Source organism: Mustela putorius, unplaced genomic scaffold (assembly GCF_011764305.1).
Source record: "Mustela putorius furo isolate JIRA1106 unplaced genomic scaffold, ASM1176430v1.1 tig00003836_pilon_pilon_pilon, whole genome shotgun sequence".
In the NCBI taxonomy this organism is placed as follows: Eukaryota; Metazoa; Chordata; class Mammalia; order Carnivora; family Mustelidae; genus Mustela; species Mustela putorius.
The window spans coordinates 16,878,319-16,902,953 of record NW_025421989.1 but is presented as its reverse complement, the minus strand read 5'-3'; the positions used below and the strand labels follow the sequence as shown (position 1 = coordinate 16,902,953).

The following is a 24,635-nucleotide window of genomic DNA, read 5'->3' as shown; positions in this document are numbered from 1 at the left end:
TTCATTTCACAGAGAACAAGAGTGTCAGTGTGTAGAGAAACTAAGCATGTTCTTTTATAAAAAATGTTATAAACTGTTTTAACTAGTGATGTGTTTCAATGACGCACATAAGAACTGTATTTGAATCTGTTTCAAATTTGCTTATCAAGTATAATTAAAACCGTAAGTGTTAAAGATCTATAAAACAGCTGTAAATTTTTGCTAAGAATTTAAGGAAAGTACATCCATAATAAAAATCTGTTTGATGCATCTGCACATATCTAAAATTAACTGAGGGAACTATTGCATTACACAAGCCATGATTTCACAAGTATGATTTAAAAATGTACATCAAGAACAAAAAGTACTGGTTTTTGTCAGAATAACCTACATCTTTATACTTACCGCTCTAATTTATGTTTTCCATATAAGTTCATTTGTAAATAATGGTCTTATTTTTATATAGTAGGACTTTAGGACCACCTGAAGATAATTTTTTTAAACATTACCAAGGGGCAGGCAGAGAAAGATTTATCTAAGCGGTTAGAAGGTATTCGCTGAATAGCCTGCTTGCTATTTTGCAACAGTTAGTTTGGGGGAGTCAAAGATTATAGAAAATGGAAAAAGAAGATAAAAGGAAAAAGGAGAGACATTTGTAATATATTATCCCAGGAATTTGTCAAACCAAAATCTGTAAAGGTAATCTGACTCTGATAGCCTAAACTTGGGGGGGTTCAGATCCACCTAAACCATCAAAAATACATCTTTTGCTTTTGTTGCATATCAAGTCTTCATGAAAAACACAGACAGTTCTGTGCCTGGTACTAAATTTACAGGGTGAAATAAAATTATACCTTCTAAAAATTCAGAAGGCCCAAGTATCTCTAGGAGTCATTAAACTAGATATAAAAAATTAAAGAATGTTCACCATTCATTGCTCTAAGACAAATATAAGAATGAATTAAAAATTTAGAAACACAGGTGCTTGGGTGGCTGAGTTGACTGGGCAACTGACTCTTTGTTTTGGTTCAGGTCATCTCATGGGTCCTGGGATGGAACCCCATACTGGGCTCCACACTCAGTAGGGAGTCTGCTTGAGATTCTCTCTCTCCCTCTGCCCCTTCCCCCACTCATGCACACACTATCTCTCTAAAATAGATAAATAAATCTTTATTTAAGAAAAATTTAGAATCACAGAAACTTAAGAGTTTTAACAGAGAACATATTACCCAACTTTCCTTTATAGTAAAGAAAACCAGAAATTCAAATGATTGTCTCAAGGTAACTGATAGAATCAGAGCTGCCTCATGATATCATTTTTTTAAAGCATTCATTTAGTTTAAATTTAATACAGTTTTTAGAAATGAGATATAGATGGCTCAGGGCCAAACAAAAATATCCATATGACCTTCAAAGTTTGAATAGAAGAATAAAATCTGGCATATTGTTGTATCCTGTCATTTAGAAACAACAATATCAAAAAGATGGAAAAAGTAGCAATAACAACAAAATCATGGTGAAAGAGTTCTCTCAAAAGCTTTAAAGTCATATAATGTCAGACTGTTATTCTGATTAAAAGAAGACTCTTAGTTTCTATATTTTAGAAATTCCTCTAAATCAAATTTTATATGTGAGTAGACATCCTTTACACAAAGTGCACCAGTGTTGGATATACAGAACATTTTTCCAAGAAAAACACAAATGCAGGCCAAAATATGAGCTCTAAGGAGAAAAAAAAAAAAAAACCTACTGGTAATAAAAAAAAAAGAGAGAGAGAGAGAGAGGCTAGCATACTAGCTTTGGGAAAGTACATTTTCCAACAACTGTTCTATACAACAAGGGAACTAATTTGTTGTCTTAATGCTTTTCAATTGTCCTCAATCCAAATACCACTTGTGACACATGAATGAGAAAAGGCATTGTTTTGCCAGTGATTCTCTCTAGTTTTCAGTGATCCAGGCTCAAATGAATTGGTTCATTTGTTTCTTACAACTGACTGTTTCTCCTATGAAAAGTCAATGCATTCTTATCACTTAAATGGAGTTCTAGTGCTCATAAATGCCTATCATTTTCACTGCAGAGATTCAGTGTTTCATAATAATGAACACCACGTATATGCCTGTGATGACAAAACTCTTACACTCCGTGCTTCTGGCGAAGCCTGAGAAATGAAATTTCAATGATCATGAACCTTCTGATTAAGTAATGCTGAGAAGTATGAGGAAGCACGATATGCAGTCTACTCCTGAGAGGAGGCTTACATTGGTTCAGACTTCAGCAGGTTTGAGAGTCATCAACAGCAGTACTGTGAGGCCTTTGTATTGCCTTCCCTGGCAGGAGGAGTGAGATATAGCATTCTAAGAATGAGGCTGAATTACTTAAGTGATCATTTGACTAAAAAAAAATGGTCTGGTTAGCAATGCTTCAATAAAGCCGTCAGAGAAAGAATTAGCTACCTGAAATCCATACATTTTTAAATCAGTATAATCTTCTTTGTATGCCATGTCTTAAGGCAAACATATATGAGCTATATCTTGTAATTTATTTCTAAATTGAAATATAATTCTTAAAGTAACCTTTCCATAAAGATCATTTTAAAATCATGTACAGTAATTAATAAGCCATTATTTGCCAGTGTCAAAATGTTAACTCCATTTCTATGTGGACTGCATCTTGACTGACTATTCTTCAGAATTCCCTATGAAGCTCACTTTCCTGATTCCCATTTTTAAATAAGGAAACTGAGGGCTTGGGAGAAGATGAGTTAAACACATATGGCTAAGACAGGACAGAACTGAGGTTGGACTATAATGGAGAGGCTTCCAGATAGTTTGTATTATCTTCCACATATAGTGTTTCCTCCTAGAGGTTTGTCCCTTTAATTTTTTATCCATCTGTGACAGGTAGTAGGTAGGGGAGTGAGTCTTCTGGCATGGGTACAGGTGATAAAATGTTTTCAGCAGCACTGAAAAGCATCATTTGGCATTTTTATTTGGGAAAGTAGAATACTACTTCTACATGGCAGCCTACAAGACCATGGTTGTTATATAATGATTATTCTTAATTAATTGCACTGAATAACTTGTGTCCATCTGCACTCTGGAAAAAGCTTCCAACTCTACTTCTAAGCCATCTGTATTTTGAAAGCCATGCAAATGACAAAATTTCCTTCTAGCAATCTGTTTTTAATTATTATAAGACAGTATTATTGAAATAGGTAGTCATCCAAAGTCTGTACAATTTTATTATGAAAAGTATAATGGAAAAGTTATGAAAATAACTTCAATCTAAATGTTGTTCACCTATCCTGAGACAGATTTTAACTTGGGATATCTATTGGAGAATTCTGGAAAGTTAACATCCTTTCCAGTCACATATTCAATGATAGCTCCAAACCATTGATATTTAGTGTATAATTTAAATAGGCTGTTTTTTTGTTTTTTGTTTTTTGTTTTTGCAAAGCATTCTTACCTTACTAAAACAAAACAAAGCAGACAAACAAAACAAACTCTCCTTCATTCCTGTGAGGGTAGCTTAAGAAATACCACTTTGTACCAAAAGCAGAACCATTTCACAGAGAACATAGTGCACATCTTGGCATTCTCAGAGCATACACAAGGTCAGAAAAAGAAGACATTTAGTAAAAAGAAGACATTTAGTTAAAAAAAAAAGACAATTCTAAGACATTCATATCAACATCAGGAGAACATCACACTTTTACAGACATGGATTAATAACAAAGAATCAAGTAAACTGAAACTGTGAAATATATAACATTTCAATTTATTATGGTAAGAAGGGAAGAGTTATCAGGTCAATGCATTAAATTCCTGATCATAGTTTTATCTACTTATTATCAGAGCTTGATCCTTTTAGGATATACACACTAGTAAACTAGAAAATATGGAAGATCTTAACCAAAAAGATACAGGAATAAAGTGCAAGTATTATAACAGTTCTATTTTGAAATATAATTTCTTAGAGATGTGACCAAAGGAGGTCTTAAGTTACAACCACCCTCATATCCAAACCCAGGTACTAACACAACACGACTCCATAATACAATGAAAATAAGGAGTTACATTTAGTGACAACAAGAAAAATGTTGACTTCTTTGCAGAAAAACAATGAGAAAAAGTCATTTAGATATATGCAATTTCAGTATATCTGCCTGAAGCAGATATGTCCCCTAAGTAAATACATGCACATATTTACACACATATTTATCTATTCAGCTTAAAATCAATTATTATAAACCACAACATTTGCTTAAAAATTTTCACACCTTCTCTAACATTCCTAGAGAGTGTCTTCAGGAAACTACCATTATAGAAGGAATATTGGAAATCAGGATTTGTTAACAAGGTTTAGAATAGCACACTCTTCTGTCCAAGAGTTTAACTGCAAATCTGTTTGTAAGGTAAAACAAGAACATGAGCTAACTATTGGTGGTCTCCACACTATCCCGTGCATATTCAGTTTCCTTTTCTTTTTTTGTTTCTTTTTTTTTTTTAAGATTTATTTATTTGACAGAGAGAGCCAGAGAACAAAAACAGGGATAGTGGCAGGCAGAGGGAAAAGCAGGCTCCCAGCTGAGCAGGGAGCCTGCCTGATAAGGGGCTCCATCCCAGGCCCCTGAGATCACTACCTGAGCGGAAGGCAGATGCCCAACCTGAGTCATCCAGGCCCCCCAGTTTCCTTTTCTTAAACCCTTTTCCTGATTAGCAAAAGGTTAAAAAAAAAGCTAATCAACTAAAACATTAATTTCAGTAGAAGGAAAACGAGGTATACCAATCATCCAAGTAAATTTTTTTATGTGTGGAAAAACATGAGGTTTACACAGGAGAAAAGAGGTAAGGCAAAGAGATTTTGATGTCAAGACAGGGCCAATGTTGCCTGTTGGGAGCCTTTTGAGGATTTTGAGGAGTTTGGGGTCATCACAATGATCTAGTTACCAAATGGTTGCTAGACAGATGCAACAGTTACACACTGAAGAACTGCCTGTATCCCAGGACTTTTTGTTTGTTTGCATATGAAAAGCTTTATTAACACTTAGAGAGGCAAACCAAAGCTATTTTATTTATGACATACTGCTTACATTTTGATATTACCAAATTTGAAAATAAACTATTTTTTATTTAAATAAACTTTTTATTGCAGAATAGTTTTAGATCTACGGAAAAGTTACTATAATATTTTATATCAGAAATATATATACATACATACATAAATATATATATATGTAGTCTCTATATACCTCTTATCCATGTTCTATTATTAACAACTCATATTACTATGATACATTTGTCATAACTAGTGGACCAACACTGGTAGACTGTTAGTAATTAAATTCCACACTATGTTTAAATTTCACCAGTTCTTTCCTAGTGGGCTTTTTCTGTTCCAGGATCTTATCCAGGACACCATAATACAAGTAATCATCATGTCTTTTTAGCCTCCTTTCATCTGTTTCTCACATTTTCCTTGCTTTTTGATGACCTTAAGAGTTTTGAAGAATACTGGTCAGGTATTTTGTAAAATGTCCTAAATTTGGGTCTAATGTTTATCTCGTAGTTAGACTGGGCTTATGGGTCTGGAGGAGGAAGACCACATGGGTAAAGTGACATTCTCAACATATCATATCATACTAAGGGTACATGCTATCATCAGCATGACTTATCACTGATGATGCAAACCCTGATCATCCGGCCAATGCAGTGTTTACTAGGCTTTTCCACTATCAAGTTATGTTTCCTGCTCCCACACTCTCCTCTTTGGAAACAAGTCCCTAAGTGCAGCCCACACTCAAGGGGTGGGGAATTAAGTGCCACTTTTTTGAGAGGGGATTATCTATGTAAATTATTTGGAATTCTCTGTAGGGGAGATTTTTCTTTCTTTCCTCATTTCTTTATTTATTCAGACATTTATTTACATCAGTAGGGATTCATAGGTATTTATTTTATGTATTGAGCTATAATCCAATACTACTTTTGTTCCTCAAACTGTTGCAGTTTTAGCCATTGAGAGCTGTTTCAGAATGACTCCTAAGTCTTTTGCATGCTGTTATCATTGTGGTTTTTTGAGTACTTCCTTACTTTCTGGTAATACAAGATGCTCCAGGCTCATCTTAAATATTCTGTCCCTATCCCTAGAGGTCTCCCATTTCTCTGAAAAGTTGTGGTTCCTTTCCACATGAGTATAAAATACTCTATAGGAATTATAGAGTCTAGCTTGTATCACTTCCCCTAATACTCATTTTTATTGCAGTGTCTATCATTTCATCTGTACGTCCATCTTCTTGTACTTCTATGGAACAACTTCTGAACTTACTGCTTCTCTTAAATCCAGATATGTTCATTATAAGCAGGAAAAAATATCAATTAGTTTCTCCTGGCATAGTCATATCGAGTACCTACATATAAAGACCTATTTTATTTTTACAAATTATTTTTCCTCTTTATTACAATATGGTCATTACATTACAATATGTTCATTACGGTGAATTTTTAAAAATTGTATTAGTAGGCAGGCTATATTATCTATGAGTTTCATTTCAGGAGACATTACATAAGGTACATACAGAGAGTACTGGGTCCTAAAGAAATGATACAGGGGAAAAAGAATAAGGTAGACTACAATATGTGGACTTTATTTGGACCCTGATTTGAGAAAAAAACTATAAAAATGTTTATGATATTTATAAAACCAGAAATATGAACCACCAGATATTTACTGATATAAATAAATAAATTTTGGTGTGATAATCATGTTATTCATTTGAGGGTGCACAATGTATATATTTTTAAATCCTTACTTTTCAGAAATACATATCAGCCTTAATTTTTTGTGATCTCATTATTGGTGTGTCACTAAGGAGAAAAATGTCATTAGATCTCAAGGTCTTATTCTGCTATATTTACTTTTTGTGTGTTTTTGTCACAAATATAAGAATAAAGTGACAAAGCAGCCTCATGTAAAAAAAAGTCCCGCAATTAGTAACCATTTCCTTTAAACATTAAATTAGATACATTTTAAAATGAATGCAGATGGAGATTCATGGTATTAACTATATTTAAAACTCTGTCTCTATCAGACTGCTTATTAAAAGTCTATCTCTATCAGAGTGCTTATTAACACAGAATGTCAATAATTATTTCAAGGAAAGTGATAAAATTTTCAAAACATCCTCAAACAAAAGTTAATTTTAATTCATATGGCTTTTAAAAGATAATAAGCATTTTGGAAAAGTGTTTTATGTAATCAAATGGACAATAATACTAAGGCAACTTTAAAAGAGCTGGTAATTACCACAGTTCAGTTTTTTTGTTTTTTGTTTTTTTGCCTATTATTGTGGGTATTGTGATAGCTTTCATAATGAATGAGAAGCATCAAATCATTCCCTGACAAAGAACAATGTAAGTTGTTTTTCCTTATTTTAAAACTTCCAGTCTAAAGCAAACTCACCTCAATTGCATTAAAGAAAAACAAGGAGAAATAAGAAATACCATTTTTGTGGGTTTTTTTTCTGAAAGAATCCAACTTTTAAGTTCCTAAATACATGCTAGCATATCTATTTTATATATACATGCAAAACCATGTGTATCATTTTAAAATATAATGTAGAAGGAATTTTACCTTTAATTACTACTTTATAAGTACTCAATGGATCAAACATCTCTAGCTGAACTTGACCACTCCATATTTTGCATTGACTTCACAATAGTTTTTGCCTGATTATGATTAAATTTTCTTTAACACTTAAATCCTTTTGTGATTCACTATGCTATCATATCATATCATATCATATCGTATCATAATCTGGTCTGAGATAAAGGAGTTTCCAAACAAAACAAAACAATTTGGGGGGGAAAATTACCATCTAGTAGGTAGGTAAGAATTTCAAAGCTGTAGGCATGCACTGAATAAAGTCTGCTGTTCAAAGAAACACTAACAAAATGCAGATAGCAATGCTAACCACTGCTAAGTAAAGCTAAACAAAAGAACAGGAGCCATTATTTGTAATATAATGTAAAGCCATTTATGAACATCTATTATCAGACACCATGTATTTTTATTAACATTCCTTTTAGAGCAAAACATCCAGCACTGGGTTTGTAGTAGCAGTGGTCTCAAGTAGATCTTTTGTTTAGGTCTAGACTCAGCAGAGGTGAGAATCAAACTCCTGAGGTTCACATCAAAATAGGAAAGTGTCACCAAGACTATAATTATATGTGGCATCTATGTCATTGGCTTAAGCACCTTTCTGAGTGGAAACAGTTCAACACACACAAACCCACCCACTCACCCACCCCCACACCACCACCTCCCTCTAGAGGCCAAAAGGACCCAAGAACCATAGTCCACCTTACCACATATTACAGAAGGTAGGTCTGGTGGAGTGAACATCCACATCTTTGAAATTATTCCCATGATTCCTCTCATTTCATATCTACCTCTGGTAGAAGAGCAAGGTGGAAATATTACATGTTTTGTAACCAGTTAGAAATCTATTCAAATTCTGCTTCGCCTATTATTTATTACTTTTTCAAAATATTTATTGAATACCTCCTAAATAAATTTTTGGGTATACAGAATAAGTCATTCAATGTTTCTAAGCAAAACTGTCTTCATTTGTAAAGCAGTGATAATTCCAGTCTTTCAGGGGTAGGAAAGGCATAAGATAATGCAGAGAAAGCACCCACCACAGTACACGGTAAGTACTCAATAAATATTATTTATTAGTAGTTGTGCCTTTGAAGCTTGCCAACAGAATGCAATCCATTCCTTAATTTAAAAAAAGCCAGGAAGAAATAGAAAGCCTGAACAGACCCATAACCAGTAAGGAGATTGAAACAGTCATTAAAAATCTCCAAACAAACAAAAGCCCAGGGCCAGACGGCTTCCCGGGGGAATTCTACCAAACATTTAAAGAAGAACTAATTCCTATTCTCCTGAAACTGTTCCAAAAAATAGAAATGGAAGGAAAACTTCCAAACTCATTTTATGAGGCCAGCATCACCTTGATCCCAAAACCAGACAAGGATCCCACCAAAAAAGAGAGCTATAGACCGATATCCTTGATGAACACAGATGCGAAAATACTCAACAAAATACTAGCCAATAGGATTCAACAGTACATTAAAAGGATTATTCACCACGACCAAGTGGGATTTATTCCAGGGCTGCAAGGTTGGTTCAACATCCGCAAATCAGTCAATGTGATACAACACATCAATAAAAGAAAGAACAAGAACCATATGATACTCTCAATAGATGCTGAAAAAGCATTTGACAAAGTACAACATCCCTTCCTGATCAAAACTCATCAAAGTGTAGGGATAGAGGGCACATACCTCAATATCATCAAAGCCATCTATGAAAAACCCACCGCAAATATCATTCTCAATGGAGAAAAACTGAAAGCTTTTCCGCTAAGGTCAGGAACACGGCAGGGATGTCCATTATCACCACTGCTATTCAACATCGTACTAGAGGTCCTAGCCTCAGCAATCAGACAACAAAAGGAAATGAAAGGCATCCAAATCGGCAAAGAAGAAGTCAAATTATCACTCTTCGCAGATGATATGATACTATATGTGGAAAACCCAAAAGACTCCACTCCAAAACTGCTAGAACTTATACAGGAATTCAGTAAAGTGTCAGGATATAAAATCAATGCACAGAAATCAGTTGCATTTCTCTACACCAACAGCATGACAGAAGAAAGAGATATTAAGGAGTCAATCCCATTTACAATTGCATCCAAAACCATAAGATACCTAGGAATAAACCTAACCAAAGAGACACAGAATCTATACTCAGAAAACTATAAAGTACTCATGAAAGAAATTGAGGAAGACACAAAGAAATGGAAAAATGTTCCATGCTCCTGGATTGGAAGAATAAATATTGTGAAAATGTCTATGCTACCTAAAGCAATCTACACATTTAATACAATTCCTATCAAAGTACCATCCATCTTTTTCAAAGAAATGGAACAAATAATGCTAAAATTTATATGGAACCAGAAAAGACCTCGAATAGCCAAAGGGATATTGAAAAAGAAAGCCAACGTTGGTGGCATCACAATTCCGGACTTCAGGCTCTATTACAAAGCTGTCATCATCAAGACAGCATGGTACTGGCACAAAAACAGACACATAGATCAATGGAACAGAATAGAGAGCCCAGAAATAGACCCTCAAATCTATGGTCAACTAATCTTCGACAAAGCAGGAAAGAATGTCCAATGGAAAAAAGACAACCTTTTCAATAAATGGTGCTGGGAAAATTGGACAGCCACATGCAGAAAAATGAAATTGGACCATTCCCTTACACCACACACAAAAATAGACTCAAAATGGATGAAGGACCTCAATGTACGAAAGGAATCCATCAAAATCCTTGAGGAGAACACGGGCAGCAACCTCTTCGACCTCTGCCGCAGCAACATCTTCCTAGGAACAACACAAAAGGCAAGGGAAGCAAGGGAAAAAATGAACTACTGGGATTTCATCAAGATCAAAAGCTTTTGCACAGCAAAGGAAACAGTTAACAAAATCAAAAGACAACTGACAGAATGGGAGAAGATATTTGCAAACGACATATCAGATAAAGGACTAGTGTCCAGAATCTATAAAGAACTTAGCAAACTCAACACCCAAAGAACAAATAATCCAATCAAGAAATGGGCAGAGGACATGAACAGACATTTCTGCAAAGAAGACATCCAGATGGCGAACAGACACATGAAAAAGTGCTCCATATCACTCGGCATCAGGGAAATACAAATCAAAACCACAATGAGATATCACCTCACACCAGTCAGAATGGCTAAAATCAACAAGTCAGGAAATGACAGATGCTGGCGAGGATGCGGAGAAAGGGGAACCCTCCTACACTGTGGGTGGGAATGCAAGCTGGTGCAGCCACTCTGGAAAACAGCATGGAGGTTCCTCAAAATGTTGAAAATAGAACTGCCCTATGACCCAGCAATTGCACTATTGGGTATTTACCCTAAAGATACAAATGTAGTGATCCAAAGGGGCACATGCACCCGAATGTTTATAGCAGCAATGTCCACAATAGCCAAACTATGGAAAGAACCTAGATGTCCATCAACAGATGAATGGATCAAGAAGATGTGGTATATATACACAATGGAATACTATGCAGCCATCAAAAGAAATGAAATCTTGCCATTTGCAACAACGTGGATGGAACTAGAGCGTATCATGCTTAGCGAAATAAGTCAAGCAGAGAAAGACAACTATCATATGATCTCCCTGATATGAGGAAGTGGTGATGCAACATGGAGGCTTAAGTGGGTAGAAGAAGAATAAATGAAACAAGATGGGATTGGGAGGGAGACAAACCATAAGTGACTCTTAATCTCACAAAACAAACTGAGGGTTGCCGGGGGCAGGGGGTTTGGGAGAAGGGGGTGGGATTATGGACATTGGGGAGGGTATGTGATTTGGTGAGTGCTGTGAAGTGTGTAAACCTGGTGATTCACAGACCTGTACCCCTGGGGATAAAAATATATGTTTATCAAAAAAAAAAAAAAAAAAAAAAAGCTGGCAGTTACCATGCACTTAGTATGTACCAGGAATTGTTTTAAATACACTACAACCCTATGAGGTAGGTAAGTAGTCACCCCTACTTTACAAAAATGAAAAAATCTGGCAAGTTACTTAAATTCTCCCTCAAAAATCAAAGAGCTTGGAAGTAATAGAGTGTGGATATAACTAAGCCAGACATCTGATTCCAAAGTACTCTTTACTATATATAACCTATTTGGTGCCAATTTTTACAAGGTAGAAAATTCAGGAAATGTTTTAGAAGTCAAGTCTGGTATGGAAGTGCTGAATCACTATATGGTACACCTGAAACTAATATTACACTGTACATTAACTAACTGGAATTAAATTAAAAACTTAAAAAATAGAAGTCAAGTCTGAAGATAATTATGTACAATCCTGAATTGTGTTCTTCACCTACCAAAGTGTAAATCCAATTTAACAGAGAAGAAAAGAGTTGAGGTCCAGCCTAATTCCATGTCTGAACAGCTGTACAATCTCTGTTGAGCAGCTTAACTTCTATGCACCTTACCTGTAAAAGGGTGTCAATAACAATTCCTTATCTTATTTTAAGGATTACTATCAATAATAGACCTTCCTAACGTTGGCAAATGAAGGGAAGAACCAAGCTATATCATAGAAAGTTTACAAAAATATTCCTGAACAACCCCCCCCCACAAAAAAAAACCATGATTCGAAGTATGCAGAAATTCTAACTAAAAATGAACTCACTTCTAGCTAGTGTATTTTCAGTACGGAAATGGCTCCTGGCAGAGTACAGTACTTGAAAACACCATATTCTCTGGGGTCAAACAATTTCTTTCCAACCTTGTTCATATTATTAGATCGATCAGCAAACCCTTCCTTCATATTATTAAGAGTAAACTTCAATAAAAACCTACTGTAATTATCACAAATCCCAAATAAGATCTGAACTAACATGTTTTTACCATAAATATACTTAAAGAATTATATCTAGAGACAGATTAGAAAGAAAAATTATCTACTCTTCAGCATTTCATAGAAAGCTTCTCTCTGTGTGTGACAATTCAACATCAAACTGAACACCTTGCATCTGACAGCTAGAAGGCAAAGGAACAGTCTTTTAGATAAGAAAAGCTCTGCCACTGATTTAAAGCAACAGTGATGTCAACAGAAACTGCCCCAAGACTCACCATGGCACTACTATGGAGAGAAATCAGGAAGGAGAAACTTACCCTGCCTTGCACATTGGTTCTTTACCACAATGAACTCAGAGTCCACATAAGTTCTGGCAAGTGGGAAGGAAAACCAGCAACTGGACTACATGTCTGTTTTGAGCTCCATTAACAGAAACTGCAACATGTTCTCATTTATATGTCTTTAACAGCTCAGTGGTTTATTTTGAAAGTTTACAAATGAATTACATGTAATTAAAATATGAATTTTATGCTCAGCCAGGAAAAAAAATCACAAAGCCTCAGGACTATTAAACATTTTGAAAATAATGTGGATGGTTGAAAAATAAAAGTATATGAAATAAACTCCCATATATACATGAAACACACCAAAATTATAAAAAGAATTCAGCTAATGTCAAACTTAACCATTCAGCATAATTACTTATGGCCATCATTTTAAAGTTTTTATTAATAAGTCACATTATAAGTCTAACAACTAGCTAGAAAATATATTCTTTCATAATCTTTGGTAAACAAGTTTAAAAAAGTAAAATCCAGGATCGACACCAGCCTTCTACTGATTTGTTGTAGATATTATTTGAGAAAACATGTTGCAAGTCCATTTTAAAAATAGAAGATGTAGCTGAAACAAAATAAAAAATGCAAACAAACAAACAAAAAAGGATATTGGGCAACACTTTTAAAGCAACTAACAATGTGGTTTCTTCTTATCTATTACCTTATTAGAAAACTTTCCAACCTACCTAATCGGACTAATTTCCAGTAACATTAATGTCAAGTAAATACAAAAGAGATACGTAGGTTGAGGTATCTGAGTGGTTCAGTTGGCTAAAGGCCTGACTCTTGATTTTGACTCAGGTCATGATGTCAGGGTTGTGAGATGAGCCCAGGCAGGGCTCTGTGCTCAGTGTGGAGCCTGCTTGAGATCATCTCTTCCTCTCACTCTGCCCTTCCTTTCTCTTTCTCCCTCTCTTTAAAAAAAGGAGAGAGATAAGTGTTAATACTTGATATCAATTATGCAATTTTTAAAAAACATTTTTATTATTGAAGTATAATTAACATATTAGTTTCAGGTGTACAATATAATGATTCAACAATTGTATACATTATGTAATGCTCACCATTATAATTATAGTCACTATCTATCACCATAAAATGATAGTACAATATTATTGACTTCATTCCTTATGCTGCACTTTTCATCTCCAAGACTTTATTTTATAACTATAAGTTTGTACCTATTAATCCCCATCAGCTATTTTGATCATCCCCCATACCCCCGCAACAATCACCAGTTTGTTCTCTGCATTTGAGTCTGTGCACTTTTGTTTGCTCTTTTGTTTTTTAGATTCCACATGTAAGTGAAATCATGATATTTGTCTTTCTCTGTATGACTTATTTCACTTAATGGAATATTCTCTAGGTCTAGTCACGTTATCATAAATGGAAAAAGTTCATTCTTTTTTTATAGCTGAGTAATAATACTATTTATGTCTGTGTGTATCACATCTCCTTTATATATTCATCTATTGGTGGGCACTTAGATTGCATCCATAGCTTGGATATTGTAAATAATGCTGCAATAAACATTGGTGCATACATATCTTTTCAAATCAGTATTTTTGTTTTCTTTGGATAAACACTCAGTAGTGGATATAACTATGTTTTGACCTTGGCAAACTATAATACATTAATATCATTGTGAATTTTGTTTCATTTAATAAATCTTGGTTTTTAAAACAATTTTATGTTGTGATAGTCAACAGATGAACATAGAAAATTAAAACAGCAGGTACCATGCTTAGTAAAATTTAAGATTCAATAAATTTATGTAAATACCCATAACCCCTTCTTCCCTGAAATTGCCAAGAGTATGATTAAGTTAATGAAAACTTTTATTAGAATGAATGATTATAATTTAAATTGAAATCAAGCAAATTAAATACATCTTTAAAGTCTAAAAAATTCTATCATAATGAATAGTTATTTGTTGTTTAAATCAGGGCACAATTGCAAACCATTGTTTTATAGTACTAGCTAGAAAGATTAAGTCTGAAGGTGTTTTATTAAAAGTTAACAGCTCTGTACAAAGCTAAGTTAAAGTCTTAAAAATTTTGCTTATTCTGATTTATACTGTAAGTACTGTAAATTTATGGGGAGGGACTTGTTTTATTAGAAAAATCTATTACTTGTTACTTGATTATCCAGTAACATGTTATTAACAAAAAAATCCATATGAGTATTTAAAAATTACACTGCACAATAACTCACTACATAGGTTCTTAATGAATGCCCTTAAAAATTAGCCCAAATTTGTATTTACTTTAAAAAATTAAAAATCATTTTTCAGTATCAGGAGAGATGGAAAATCATGTAGGAAATGCTGATTTAAGATGCATTTTTAAGTATCTTAATTTTATTCCTATTAGTAAAAATATAAATTCAACATTAATTATAATACAGATAATGGTTATTATTAAATTAAAAAGCATTTTTTTCATTTTGTCATCAGAATTAACAAGCAAAGCGTATTTTCTTTTCACTACAGAAAAAAGCATTTTAATTCCTTAAAAAGCATTTTTAATTCCTAAAAAAGCATTTAATTCCTGGGCTTTTTTCTTTTATAAGAGGAGAAACTTTAAAAAATTTTTTTTTTAAAGAGAGAGAGAGAGAGCACAAGCAGGAGGAACAGCAGGCAGAGCAGGCAGAGGAAGAAGGAAGCTCCCCCTTGAGCAAAAAGTCCAATGTGGGACTTGATTCCCGGACCCTGGGATCATGACCTGAGCCAAAGGCAGATGCTTAACCAAATGAGCCACCCAGGTGTCCCTGTAAGAGGAGAAATTTAAGACATTTTATCATTTTCACTCTACCACTCATTCTAAAATACATAGAGTTCTTTTAAAACACTGAAATGAAGAAACAATTAGAAAATTTGTATGAAAAAAATAAATTCTTAAGAGATATGTTTTAATTTTTTAAGTAATGTTTGCCTATTGTGTTGGCCTATTAATAATACAACATCAGGGGCGCCTGGGTGGCTCAGTGGGTTGGGCCGCTGCCTTAGGCTCAGGTCGTGATCTCAGGATCCTGGGATCGAGTCCCGCATCGGGCTCTCTGCTCAGCAGGGAGCCTGCTTCCTCCTCTCTCTCTCTGCCTGCCTCTCTGCCTGCTTGTGATCTCTCTCTGTCAAATAAATAAATAAAATCTTTAAAAAAAAATAATACAACATCAGCAAATAATATTTATAGCTTAAACACAGAAGTGTTATAGATACACTGCAATTATTCACATTTCTTAATGAAATGAATCTAAACCATGATTTAGGTCACCAAATTGACTAGAGAGATACAACCATGAATTAGAGCAACCCCACTTCTACTTCTACTATATTCTGGCAAACAATATTCAACTTGGCACTAAAGTATCCATTAGAGCGTTATCAGGGACTTTACATGCATTTTCATTTAGGAAAGTAAATTTGCTGAAGGACCAGGAATTTGTGATATTTATGTATTCCTTCCTTCAACAAATATTTCTTGAGTGCCTATTTTTCACCAGATACTTTCTTATGCCTTGTTATGTAAATTAGATGAGGTCCCTGTCCTCAACAAATAACCATAGAAATTAATGTAAAAATAAAACTGGTGTAAGGAATGAGGTTATAAATGGGACCTGGAGAGCATACAACTGAGCATTTGATGTGACCTGGAGAATGTGAAGGCTTTTCTGGGGCAAAGAGGGGAGGCTTGAGATATGGATGAGTAGGACTTAACTGGGTGAAGAGGCAAAGGAAAACTGTATTGAGTACAAAGGTTCAGTGGAAGGCAAACGAGATTGAAAGGCCATTAATTAGTGCTAGGAATAAGGCTTATTTCAAAAGGAGAAGCCAAATCTTCAGTGGTCTTAAAAGCCATACTAAGGGTTTTTATCTTTATCCTAAAAACAATGAGAAGACACTAAATTTTTTAAGTTGATGGGGGTGAGAGGAGAGAGGAAAGGATAGGATGAGAAATATTCCTGAGAAATTTATGCTGACTATAGGTTTATGGTTCCCAAAACAAACAAACAAAAAATCCAAAAAACAAAAAACCCCCAAAATCCCCAAACCAAAACCAAACCAAACCAAACCAAACCAAAACAAATACCAACCAACAAACAAAAAATGCTATAATTATCATGACTTTGACTGAAAAGATAATATTTTGTCCTTTGCAATATGAGAACAGGAGAAAGTAAACTACATTAATTTTACCGTTTCTAAAACCAAAGCAGCACTTCTCAGATTATTCCACTGATGCAACCACAATTGCTGAACGAAATTTACTCATAACCCTGGAAGGTCTGGGTCTGGGAAATGCTGCTTGAAACAGCTTGCTACAAGCCTAGAATTCCTGTTAAGCCTCTGGTATCATCTTTAAAATCATGCCAATTTTGCTTTCTACACCATCAACTTAATATCCAGGTTTGTTTTAATAAAAAAACAATGTTTTACAATACTTAACAAAAATCAAGTCTTTGTCTTCTTTTGATCATTTAGCTCCCATGACAGAAATATTCCATTTTGGGGAACAGGAGCCTATGCTATGCATAAAAACTGTGAATTCACTCACTGACTGTTATTCAACACAATGATCTTGTAGTGAAGACTACATTTGCTTTCCTTTAGCAAGACACTAAACTATGACAAAATCTTAAAAATAAAAAGCTTAGGGTACATTTTTTAAAAAATTACTTATTCTCCCTTCCCTCTTTTCAAGTACAAATGATCCACCCTTCCAGTACTCTTTATAGAAACGAATCCTTCATCTTTCACAATAAATCTTATGCGTTGAGGTGCTGTTGGGAAGTCACATGGAAAGCTAGAAGTCATTAAGAACAAATTTAAGTCCCACTCTGCTATACATGAAAATGATAACTTATCACTGTTTTAAGAACAACAGCAATAACTTAAAAGCTTATCTTCATTCTTCATATAAGAATTTGGATGAGTAAAATTCTAAATATCCAACAACATAATGTTAATGATGTAATTAATCTTCAAAATAACTCACTTTAACATTATTTCCAAATTATTCCTGAGAAACAGATTTGAAACAGCTGTACTAATTCAATACACATTCTTTGTGGGCTTATTTTTGGCAGCCAAAGTTTTATAATGTGGTATTTATTTAAACTCAGGACATGATGAGAGTTTTATTGTCTTTGTGAAATGCAGATTTGTTCTTGTACTTTTGTGCCACCTACTCATGGCTCCTCCTTCACTTTCCCTCCACTGCCCACCTCTCTCCTTCAACCAGACAAACCTAGACACAACCGTTCTGGTTAATCACTCCATCTCAACTCCAAAGTCTCTTGCTGTGCCTTTATTTAGACTACATCCATCTTAGAATATGCCTTAGTTAAACAGTATAAAAAGTTTCTAAAATCCCACCTTCCCCATGGATTCCTTCCTGACTGATTAAAAACATCATCATGTCTTTCCACTGGTGCTTGTATACATAATGCAAACATTTTTTAAATTTAGCAAATGTTCTAGTTGGCACCTGTCTCTGTTTTGGCTTAAGTTTCTCAATGTCACTGCCATCCCTTACAGAGACTAATTTCCCCAAAGCAGAGAATAATTTATTTAAAACAATCCATTAAAACCCCTTCCATGTAGAAATAGAGAGTAAATAATCTCTAAATACCAGAATGTATCTACATAAATAGACTCTTTTTTCCTAATCTGCACAAATCATGAGTGTTACCTTAAGGAGTAAAGGTTAATGACAGTATAAATAAAATGATGTTGCCTGTGAACTAAACTCTACATACAGAAAAGATAAATTTATTCTTTGTGTGAAATGACAAGTATTGAGTTTCAAAAAATGTCAAATGGAGAGTAGGTGATTGTTGGTGACTATCTAGTCCTACTGTAATTGAGGAAAAAAACAATTTTTCAAAAACAACAGGAGTAGTTTACAATACAGGCTTCTCAAGTTTCTGCCAGAAAATTTTTCCTCTCTCTATCTCAAGACAGTTTAACTCAAAAATTTGACATTTTCCTTCATCTTAATAAAATATATTTCAACCTCAAACTCTAGGTCCTATGAGGGGTAAAACTATTAGAGATCACCATGCTTGTCAAAATTTCTGTATCTTATCAGATACCTTCTTAATTGTAACATTTAACTTTTATAATAAATAGACCTTATTTCATCACTACATATCCCTCTTTTGTAGGGTTGTATGCAAAGTGAAGGTTTTATCTTTGTTTTTAATACCTAAAATAATGTATTTCATTTTCTGTCCTCAAGATGGCTGAGTCATCAGGATAGAAAGTAGAAGTCAGTGATGGTTTTCAAAGAAAAAGGTTTATAATAAACAGAAACGAACAGAGCAGTTAATTGTGGGATGGTGTGAGAAAAAAATTATCTTAAAAATTTAGATTTTAGGACTCATACAGTAAGAGTAGAGAGAGCTAAGTCACAGAGACCATTAGGGAAGACCAGCAAAGCAGGGCCTGTTGGTTGAATCTGAAAACAATAATTCATTTTATTTGATCAGAGAAGGGATTAAAGATCACTGGAAAAAATGTCATGAAGGGAGTTAGCTGCAGAAAATAACTTTATCTTTGTCATATGGATATTTTGGAGGAGTTTCAACGTTGGAAAAAAGTGTGAGAAGAAAACTAGAATTATTGGGTGTGACAAAGACAAGAAAAATTAATACTGAAATTAATATAGGGGCCTGAAGTGTTCAGATGTTTTTGCTATATTTCGGTGGGCAGAAAAGTAAACTCAAACAACTATAGATTACAGAGTATTTCTATAGGCCCTGCAAGTGAATAGGTAAGAGCTGAGATATGATATATTTTAGAGTAATAAACTGAGCAAAAATTAGAAACTGTTATTGGCCTACTTTTCTACCTACAGCTTTCTCTACTAAAGGCTTCCCTTTTACTCTAAAAAGGTTTACATTTTATAATTTTGTCAAAACTACAAGAGGATTGAATCCAATTTCCTACTAAAAAAAAAGGTTGCAAATGCTAAATGATGCATATTTGATTTTCTCAAAAAATATTTTTATAAAATTAATTTTCAAGTTCTATATTTCCAAATAGTCTGAAGTACTATGAAGGTATCTGGAAGGTAACTGCTTATTTTACTGACTCATGAGGAGTTCATATATTTACTGGAACAAACACTGACACTGTGTCACATCAATTTTTGATTGTTAGAAGAAAATTCAGGGAGTATTGGATTTTACAAATAGTAGAGTTGGTGGTGAGAGAAAAAAATGCAAGTGTTTCCTTATATCTTTACTAATAATTAATATATAAATTTAATATTTGCGTCCCTCAAATACATTTTAATAAAAAAGATCAAAATGAATTGCAATGTGTAAACGGTCCTTCAGAAACAATTTTGAATATATGTTACCAAAGCTTAATAATCTCATCAGCTTTTTTTTTCATTCATCTCCTCTGATGAGTTTCTATACCACTTATATAAATTGTCTGGAAACATAAATATATGGCGGTATAATTTTTATATGCTTAATGTCTCCTTTTCTGTTTAGTGAAGAGAAAAACACCCCAGAAAGAACATAAAGCATATACCTTACTAAATAGAGTTGTAACTATTTATGATTGTGACTAGCTGAAAGCATATGCTATATACTTTAAATGTTAAGGATGATGAAACTGTCACATCAGGAATATGGTTTGAAGAACTCCCACAATGTTGCAGTTGTTCAAAAGTCTTGTTCATTCTTTGTTACTGCCATTATAATACTATACAACACCAGAGGAAGTTTGGCCATTCTAAAGTTCCAGCCTAAATTAGTTGACTTTTAAACCTTACTGCATCTGAGGAAAGGGTGAAAAGCTTTTTTTTTTTTTAATATGTTTACTTGTAAAGTTTATTTGGGGAAAAGAGTAGGGAGGAAAGATTAAGGTAACAGTATAATTACAAGTTGAGGAAATGCTCATTTCGTCCAGCTCTTCTTTAAAATCTTGTTTTCTGTTATTATCTTAAATCAAATTTATATGAAGATTATAGACATTTCAGCAGTAAGCAGTTTGGGTCTTGAAATATAGATAATGACATCAGTTTTTCTCTTCTAGTCTAATGTGTACAGAAATATACAAATTCTAGCTTGGCTAGTGGCTTCATCTTTCCCAATAGCTCTAAAATGAATCACCAACAGGTACGAAAATAAGTGAATCAACTTACATATAACAATCATTTAAAATCACAGCTAACAATGTTAGTCCAACTTCAAAGATGCTGCATTTTAGGCTGGAGAGATTTTTAAAGGGCTGGAGAGATTTTTAAAAGGACTACTGTACTGGAAATCTAATAATGTGTGTCAGAATATGTATGTCATATGTTCTACTTGCTTCAGTCGACCTAAACTGTAGAGAAAGAAGAAACTGCAAGATTATACTGGGAGGGTGGAGGTGAAGAAGATGGAGTATGCATCACTCGCTACAAGCATCATGGGAATTTGTGAAGGCAATCAGACTTGCATGAAGCCAAGATACCTTTCTATTGAGTATTTCAGTAACAGACTCAAACCAAAGTAACCTTTTAGGCAAATTCAAAGAAAGGGTTTTAATTAGGCATTCTTGCTTCTTGCGCACTGCCTAGCTCTTTCTTCCATGACTGAGAAACAGAGGAGACAGATGTTTGTTTCCTACATTCCAAAGGGCTCGGGGGTTGGTGGGAATCTAGGAGAGCGTAATTTCGATAGCAAATATGAAAAGAAGAAATAGAAAAGATGAGCCACTGCAGGACTTTGTCTTAGTCATGGCACCCATGGCACCTTAGCACAACGCACCACACACGGAGGCAGTTGATAATTAATTCTACTTAATTCAATACACTCTCATGTGCACTGTGCTTTGCAGTTACGAAGCACTTTTCACACATTAGAAAAGAAAAAAACTAATTAAATGAGAAATAATGGGGCAAGTAAGTGAATAAAAGGAAAGCAAATGTATAAAGAAAAATCCATAAGAGGCTGAAAATGTTCGGAAAAGGAGGAAACAAGATTGAGTTTCTCTCTGTCCCTTTTAATCACTTCTAATCACCCCTCCTTTCGTTCTAAAGTACCTGGAGCTTAGAAAGTCTGCCAGCTAAGCAAGCCCCTAAAAGGGGCTCCCTCGTCTTCGCAACACGCATTTTCACAAATGATAAGCCTCTGGCTCCTGACTAATCTACCTACAGTTTTGTGCTTAGGAATAACCACAAGCAAAGCTCTAACATCTCCCAAGTGTGGCCAGGAATCCTTTATTTCATCCCATCCATCCCTGTCAGCATTCCCCAAATTTTAGGAATCTTGGCGATGGGGGGGGGGGGAGGCAGTGGTCATCATGGGGAGAGGGGAATCCTCTACAAGCCCCTTAACTCAGACAACAGAGGGAGATAGTGAGGCAGGAAAGCCCAGGGACTAAAGAAAAAGCCCACGTTTGCGACTAGGAGGGCGAGTGTCTATAACTGTGGTTATTAGAAATTGCCAGGGGAAAAAACGGGCGAGTCTTCAAGATGGAAGAAATGAGGGGGCACTTGAATGCGCATCACCTTACACCTGGCGTCAACCCCCAGTAAAAAGCCATGAGGTCCAAAGCCTCAACCCGTGAGAAGAAAAAGGGAGTCGAGGGGCAGGGGTTTGCGCAGGATGGAGCCCGCAGATTCCAGCGCCGACGCTGTCCCAGGGGAAGCATGTTTTCCTCTCTCTCAAAGTAGCGCATCCCCGAGCATCTTCAGCCTAGCCTGGGGGAGTTCCCCGATCCAAACCTGGGCAGCCGCGTCCTGACCCCATTATATGGGCTTAAAAGTTGTAGGGAGAGTTGGCGCTGGAAAAGGCACCTGGCAGGGGCGGCCACCGAGGGGGCGTTAGGTTTCCCTGGAACAAAGGGGCCCGGGAAGGAATGAGCAAAGGAGCGGGTCCCTGGGGGCTCCTCCCTGAGGGGAGAGACAAGGGTCGCCACGTCCTCCCGGCCTAGGAGCGGGGAGGAGGCGAGATGTACTGGGATTCCGCGGCCCGCCTTCTAACCCTATCCGGTAGAGCCGGCACCCCCCGCTCTCTCCGCGCCCCTCTCTAGCTGGGGAGCCACCACTGAAGACAATAGGAGATCGGGATCCCGAGCCCCCGCCTGCCCCGGAGGACCCCCGCCTCTCCCTAGCGCACCACGATCAGCCAGCGGAAGCCCTGATAGCGGGCTCAGCCGCGGTAGGCGCCCCTTCCCTCTCGCGCGCCGGTACCCCGGCGCCCCGGGACCGCCTCGTCCTCCGCACAGCGGGCATTACCTTTCATCCAGTCCACTACTTGACTCGGAGACCATTTGCTCACGGGTTCCATGATCAGAGCCATGGGCACGGGGTCGCTACCGCGCCGGGCGCGGAGATCAGACACAAAACGAACTCGGTAGCCCGAGCCGCCCTCAGGTGGGGTCCCTTGCTGGCCGCTGCCTCGCTGGGCGGGTGGCGAGAAGAGGGCTTTTGTGTGTCGGGTATCGCGGCTGCAATGTGTCTTAGCAAACGGCGGACGGCAGCGGCGAGAGCGGCGACGGGGAGAGAAACGCTCTGGGGTCGCGGCTCTGTGCGGACTCTCTGCTCGCTCCCCACAGAGGTGGCTGCGGCTGTTGCTCCGCCACTCCGCTCCGGTCTCCGTCCCTCCAGGGCTTCAGTTCACGGCTTGCACTGCCGAGGGTCGAGGCTCTGAGAAAAGGAGCAGCCGCCGCACGTCCGCAACCAACTTGCCCGCTCGCCTCGCGCGCGGGAGTGAAGCCCGGGGCACCACAAGCTGCCCGGCGGAAATGACGAGGGGCCTCCTGCCACCCAAAATATCTCTCCGCAGCCCTCGGGTGCGGGGCGCGCGCGCCACAAGCCCCCCGCCCGCTCGCTGCCGCGCGGTCCCGCCCCCGGGGCCGACGGCAGGCGCGCGAGGCGCGTGCGCGTGCGCGCTCCAGCACGAGGCCCGAGCCCGGGGTCTGCCTGTCAGTCAGGCAGGTGCGAGCGGCTCACAGAATCGCGTTCCCGCCCGGCGAGCCGCCCCGGGATAGAGGCGCTCTAGGAGCGCGTGCGAAGCGGTGTCGGCGCGAGTCCCTACCCCGGGGTCAGTCAGTCATTTGCCAGCGGCTCCGAGGGGCCTCTGAGCGGACGTGGCGGCTGCGGGACGGGCCGTCCACCAGTTGAACGCAGAATGCTCAGGCTGCTGAGGAGGTACCTGTGGCCCCGCCGTCAAGGGGAGGGGGACGCCGCCGACCGCGGGGGTTACAGCGAGAGCCCGGGCTTTCCTCGCTCACGCCCTCCCCGCGGCTGAGTGGGCTTCCGAGGTGATTCCCGAGCCCAGTGCACGCCTGCGGAGACGGGGGCGTGGAATGCCGCGGACGGGAACCGGCTCCGCCAGACAGAAACGCAGTGATGACGAGGCAGGAGGGCCGGTGCTGTCAGACCGCCCCTGGTGGTGCCCGGGGCCTGGGAAGTCAGGCGTGGAGCCTGGAACCTGCAAGTGCTGGTCGTAGTGATACCGAGACAGGTTCGGCCCCACATGCCTTTTGAAGGGCTCAGTGTCGGGTTTTCGGCCAACTCCTCAAAGCCGATTGTGCCCAGTACCTATTCTACGGGATGTCCTTTTGTTTTCAGATAATCTTATATAAGAACTGAGGGGCAACGCGGATTTAAAATAAGTGACAAATTGTAGACACGATCCTTCAAAACTCACGGTCTTCAGAAGTCTTACAAAGGCTACCCTTAGTAAAAAACAGTTTGCCTAATGAAGCTTCACTTTAAATGATAAATAATCCTTGGGACGCCTGGGTGGCTCAGTGGGTTAGGCTGCTGCCTTTGGCTCAGGTCATGATCCCGGTGTCTTGGGATCGAGTCCCACATCGGGCTCCTTGCTCGGC

The 24,635-nt window shown here is 37.4% G+C and overlaps 1 protein-coding gene across 5 annotated transcripts in view; it reads right to left on the bottom strand.

The window, feature by feature from the left end:
• Positions 1-23,409, bottom strand: part of CNKSR2 (connector enhancer of kinase suppressor of Ras 2) — a 282,747-nt gene extending 259,338 nt beyond the window's left edge. For 4 of the 5 annotated variants that reach the window (XM_045089398.1, XM_045089399.1, XM_045089400.1 and 1 more), the window contains exon 1: positions 23,035-23,223. In XM_045089398.1, coding sequence (XP_044945333.1) covers positions 23,035-23,098 — 64 coding nt within the window. In that variant the 5' untranslated portion in view covers positions 23,099-23,223. Of the gene's footprint in view, positions 1-23,034 lie in introns of all 5 variants that reach the window. The other variant, XM_045089401.1, reaches the window with a different exon arrangement.
• Positions 23,410-24,635: the final 1,226 nt, after the last annotated feature.